The following is a 6,000-nucleotide window of genomic DNA, read 5'->3' as shown; positions in this document are numbered from 1 at the left end:
CTCTCTCTCTCTCTCTCTCTCTCTCTCTCTTGCCCTCCCTCCCCCACTATTACCTTTCACCTAAGAGTTAATACTGTATCAGTTCCAAGGCAGAAGAGTGCTAAGGGCTAGGCAATGGGGGTTAAGTGACTTGCTCAGGGTCATACAAGTAGGAAGTGTCTGAGGCCACATTTGAACCCAGGACCTCCTGTCTCTAGGTCTGGCTCTCAATCCACTGAGCCATCCAGCTGCCCTCTTTCTTTTCTTTATGTTCTTTTAGAGACATATTATTAGACCTACAGCAATTAGTCCTTTCCCTCCCTGAGATGACAATGCAGAACTCAAGGCATTACACCATGATCAGTGACATCAGGCCAAGAACATTAAAAATAAAGGAATCAGCATCTTAATCAGTTATTATATAAGGCAGCAAAAACCTTTCTCCAAGAGCTCAGGATGAATCCCCGGGGAACCAGGCTCTCCTTGATACAACTGAACATCTATTAGCCTAAGCAAGGCTCCAAGTCAGTGTCAGAGTCTTGTTGTTGTTGAGTCTGAGTCTTCCTAACCCCATTTGGGGTTTTCTTGGGAAAGATCCAGGAGCAGCTTTTCCATTTCCTTCTCCAGTTCCTTTGCCAAATGAGGAAACTGAGGCAGATAGGATTAAGTGACACCCAAGGTCACATAGCTAGTATATGGATTCCTATTCCCTCCTCTAGCTCATTTGGCAGATGAGGAAACTGAGGCAGATAGGATTAGGTGATTCACCCAGTGTCAAATAGCTAGTATATGATTTGCCATTTCCTCCTCCAGCTCATTTGACAGATGAGGAAACTGAGGCAAATAAAATGACTCCCCCTGAGTAGCAAGTATCTGAGGCTAGATTTGAACTCTGGAAGATGAGCTGACTGTGCCACCCACCAACCTGAAAAAGAGTGATCTAGGTTGGTCTGGGGAAACGGCCCCGTAAAGACTCCACAGGTTCGTGCGGGGGAAGAGCACGCACAGCCCTACCAGAAGGCTGAGGACAGAGGGCTGCTGTGTGCCCTGGCAGCCTGCACTTTGCCACTTGTGTCCTCAGCTCCCAGTTAGTACTCCTATCACAAGTGCTTAGCCGAGAAACCCTCTCCCACCGGCTCCCTTTGAACTGCTAGCCACTGTAGCAGTATTTACTGAAAACTATCCATCTCCTCTGCCTCCCTCTCCCTGTTTATTTACTTTTGCGTCAACCTGTTAAAATAACATGTAACAAATTTCTTCCTCCGGGGTACGGAGCCGAGCTGGAAATGTTCAACTCCATGGGATGCTGCCTTCCCCGGGCTGTGTCACACACAGAGAAAGCCTTCTTGGTGCAGGGAAGCAGAAGGAGAAGCAGCTCGTTTAAGGCAAAATGGTGTCCAGTCTCCTCCCAGCTCCACAAGCCACATGCTATCACTCGACAGCTTCCAACTTGGCGAGGGAGATAACAGAAAGGGAAGAAGGGATCCGAGCTCAGCTCCTGCCCAAGAATCAAGGGGACCAGACCCCCGACAAGAAGCCCCTCGGCCCCCGACGTCAAGGTGAGGGGAGCAGGCAGAGGGCAGAAGACAATAAGGAGGATGCTGGGTCCTGGGGCTGAGGGAATCACCTGTTGGAGTTTAGGATTCTCCTACGGTAGAAGGGCTTGAGCTAGCCCTGCTACTTCCTGACTTTGGAAACAAAGGTCACTTGTCTGGCTCTGTATGGAAAGTGAAAGTTGACATCATGGTACTTTTCTCAAGAAAACCCCAACATTTTTCTCAGGCCCAGTTAAGGAAACCCCCTAACCAAGGATTCTCCCAATGCAGCAAGCCTTTCTGGCATAAGCTTTCTTGGCCTGCTGGTGCCTGATAAGGGTCTAATAGCGGAAGATGGGGGGCTCTAATACCTGTCCACATTCCTTACTCCTCACAGCAGCCAGCCTACGTGGGCAAGGGGCAAGTACGAGGCCCGTTTTACTTAGGGGTTCTCCAAACTACAGAAAAGTGGCACGGCTTTCTCAAGGTTACACAGAAGGAGGAGGGTGTTTGGGGTGTGGGGTGAGAAGGAGCTGAGAAAAATCACTCATTTCTCCTGATAAAAAATCTATTTCTATGAACTTGAAAATGAAGACAACCTACTTCTGGGTAAGGGCAGCTAGATGGCACAGTGGATAAAGAGTCAGGTCTAAAGTCAGGAAAACTTGAGCTCACATCCAGCTTCGGACCCTTGCTAGCTACTTGCGACCCTGGGCAAGTCACTTAGCGCTGTTTGCCTCAGTTTCCTCATCTGTCAAATGAGCTGGAGAAGGAAACGGCAAACCACTCTGGTATCTTTGCCAAGAAAACCCCAAATAAAGTCATGAAGAGTCAGACACAACTTTAATGACTTGGACAACAACTTCTAGGTGAAGGGTTCTTAACGTGTGTGTGTGTGTGTGTGTGTGTGTGTGTGTGTGTGTGTGTGTGTGTGTGTGTAGTCTGGTTAAGCCTTGGACACCTTCTCAGAATTATGTTGGCTCCCTATGTTCATAATTGAAAGCAATGCCAAATAGCAGTTAAAGGTTAGTAAAAATTAAAAGTCAAAATTTCCCACCTCTTCACAGTTCACAGACTCCCTAAAAATCTGTCTGTGGACACCAACTTAAGAATCCCTCCTCTAAGTCCTCCTCTCTGATCAATGCCAGGCCCAATGATAATTCCGAAGGACTAATGATAGAGCCCTCTACTATCTCTTGACAGAGATGTGATGGACTCGGGATACAAAATAAATCATATTTGGAACAAAATAAAACCTTTTTGGAACAGCCAATGTGGCCATTTGTTTTCCTTGATCGTACCTAATTGTTACAAGGGTCTTGTTTTTCTTTTTTTTTTTTGTCCTCAATTATAGTGAGAATGGGAATGAGAATGGGAGAATAGTGTGGGATTAGGCATAAAGTAGAAATGGGGTTATTGAAGCATCATTTTAAAAAATATAAAAAAGAGAACAGAAAGAAAACCAGAAAGATGTCAGCTTAGAAAGCCATACAGGTCGAAATGATGATATGCTTAAAAAAGAAAGGCAAGCCCTGCATAATAGAGATTTGCAGTTTTATGTATAATCTTCTTTTTCTGTTTTACTATATATAGGGAAATACCCATTTCATTTGTTCTTATGAAGTCCGAAACTTTAAAAATGAAAACAGAAACTAGATACTGAGATGAAAAAATTTAAAATATTAAGTTAGATTTGATAAAGTTAACATTTTTATAAACCAATAATACTCTCACTGTACAAGGAGAACTTGTGATTTAAATGGATCCCTACACTGAACCTGTTTAATAATCTCTCTGCAAGGATGATTTCAGAAAAACCTGGAAAGACATACATGAACTGATACAAAGTGAAGTGAGTGGAACCAGAACATTGTACAGAGTAACAGCAATATTTGTGCAATGATCAACTGTGAATGACTTAGCTATTCTCAGCAGTACCCTGATCCAAGACAATCCTCAGAGCCTCATGATGAAAAATGTCATCCTCCTCCAGAGAAAGAACTGATGGAGTCTGAATGCAGACCCTGACATACTGCATTTCACTTTCTTTTACAAAATGACTAATACGGAAAAATGTTTTACATGATTGCACATGTAAAATCTATATCAGATTGCTTACCCTCTCAGGAAGTGGGGGAGAGAAGAATGAAAAGAAAGAGAAAGAGAATTTAGAACTCAAAAAAAGATTTTTTTTAAACCTTTACCTTCTATCTTGGAATTGATATGAAACATCGGTTTCAAGGCAGAAAAGCAATAAGGGCTAGGCAATGGGGGTTAAGTGACTTGCTCAGGATCACACAGCTAGGAAATATCTGAGGCCACATTTGAACCCAGGACACCCTGTCTCCAGGCATGGCTCTCTATCCACTAAGACACCTAGCTGCCCCTCAGATTTTTTACAAAAATGATTTTAAAAAGTATTTTTACATGTAATTGGGGAAAAAAATTAAAAACATTAAAAAAATCCAACTGCAAAATGAGGAGATTGATCAGAACGGCCTCTGGAGGGCCTTTCTGACCCTAGCTGTAGGTTCCTATGATCTTTGGATGAGATCTGATTTTTAATACATGAATACCATTTGAAAAGCAATGTAGTATGTTTAAATGGGTATCAGACTTGGAGCAGGAAGATCTGAGTTCATCAGTTTGACCACCGGCATGTTTCTTAACCTCAAGGTCCTCATCTTTAAAATGGGGATGACGTTTGTAATATCTACCTCATGAGACTCTCTTGAGAAAAGCATTTTGTTGACCTGAAACTGCTAAGAAACACGAGTTGTTTTTACTTAGAGCATAATGTCCAGTTGCCACTGCCTTCCTGTGACATACTCTTCTCCTAACAATTACACTGCTGTGAAGTAGCCATTCTACCCAGTTCAGCACAGTATTCATGCATGACCCCGTTTAACCACATAACATCCTTTCCCCACTTTTTTTTAACAAAACGTCACAATCCAAATGACACATAGAGAATGCTTCACTTGCCTCCTGCCACAACTGACTCATTCAGGGAAACGTGTTATTATTGAAGGATTTCCTACAAACGGAACAAATCTCCTTAGATATTTCAACATTATCAACTGAATTTGTGAAGAGCTCAATGGTGCTTAGAAAGCCTGTAGTTTCAGAACAAATGTAGTTCAAAGTCTGATAAGAGCTATTGGGGAATCTGAGGGCCTCCATCTCCCTGGGTGGCTCTTCAGGGGGTTCTTTCCTGGTTGAGGGGCAGAGTCTAGGAGACCCCACCAAACCTGAAATGCTTCTCCTCTTTAAACACACTATTGGTCTTAAGGACTGGAGCCTGAACCAACTAAGAGACGCATAATAACTGCTCTGTTTGTTTTTCATTAGGCATATAATCTCTCTCAAAATGAAAAAATTCCTTGCAAAGCTAGAGCATCACTTCTGAACTTCGGACTTAAAATAAAGAGAGAGTGTGTGAACTTCTTTGTTTCTGGTCCTTGTGCATGCTAGGACTCTTCCTTTAAGTGTCCTGTTGTTCTTCTGTTCACGGATTCTGATGGCCATTCACCAAGCCAATAGCTTGGAGAATATTTCCATAATTTTCTTTTAAACTTCAAGATCTAGGCTGTTTTCCCTGAATCCACATCATGGATCCAAGAACATAAATAGCATAAATTATTCTTTTTTTAAAAAAACTGATCTTCTCTCTATCATTCCAAAGCAAGCACTAACATAAATCAAATGAAGAGAAAATGGCTATTGATAAGTGTGGGGATCTGGGAGACAGGAAAGTCACTGGAACCATATATAATCTGGACCATTCACATATCTTAATTTTAAGCCAAGCAATGAATTCCTTCAGTTTTAGTGAGACACATAGAAAATGCTATCCTTGACGTGTATCCAGGAGAGAAAGGGAAAGCAATAATTTCATCTGAACTTCTCAGTAATACTGTTTAGCATTTATTCAGCCCTATAAGGTTTACAAAAAGTTTTACCTATATTATCTCATTTGTTCTTCATGACAACTCTGGGAAGTAGGAAATACTATTATGGTACCATGTGGTTCATTTGTTTCAGACATGTCTAAGGCTCTGTGAGCCCATGGACATCTGTCCAGGGGGTTTCTTGGCAAGGATATTGGAGTAGTTAGCCATTTCCTTCTCCAGTGGTAAACAGAGATTAAGTAACTAGCCCAAGGTCACACAGCTAGGAAGTTTCTGAAACTGGATTTAGTCCCCATTATGATATCTTACAGATTACCATCACTCTATGCACTGGGTCACCTAGAGGACTTTCTGGATTTTAGAAGGGCAACTTCCCCTGAACCCAACTTAGCAAGACACCAAAGGAAAGCTCAATCTATATAGCAACAATTAGAAGCTAAAAGGCACAGTGGATGAAACTTCCAGGACAGGATGATTTTCACTGAACTCTACATACAGTATTTCTCATTAATGGAGTACAATGGTACTTGGATACCCTATAACCATGTTGGCGAACCTATGGCACACTTGCCAGA

General features: G+C 42.3%; 1 protein-coding gene across 1 annotated transcript in view; it reads right to left on the bottom strand.

Annotated features, from left to right (window-relative positions):
• NRP2 (neuropilin 2) overlaps positions 1-6,000 on the bottom strand; it is a 158,909-nt gene that overhangs the window by 120,924 nt on the left and 31,985 nt on the right. Inside the window, exons 3-4 of the mRNA XM_044669414.1 lie at positions 1,886-1,919; positions 1,210-1,606 (exon numbers count right to left, since the gene is read on the bottom strand). Of these exons, the coding sequence (XP_044525349.1) occupies positions 1,210-1,606; positions 1,886-1,919 (431 nt within the window). The remainder of the gene's footprint in view (positions 1-1,209; positions 1,607-1,885; positions 1,920-6,000) is intronic.

The sequence above is a fragment of the Gracilinanus agilis genome, chromosome 3, assembly GCF_016433145.1.
Source record: "Gracilinanus agilis isolate LMUSP501 chromosome 3, AgileGrace, whole genome shotgun sequence".
NCBI lineage: Eukaryota > Metazoa > Chordata > Mammalia > Didelphimorphia > Didelphidae > Gracilinanus > Gracilinanus agilis.
The sequence above is the reverse complement of the archived record's forward strand: the minus strand, read 5'-3'. Positions and strand labels throughout refer to the sequence as shown.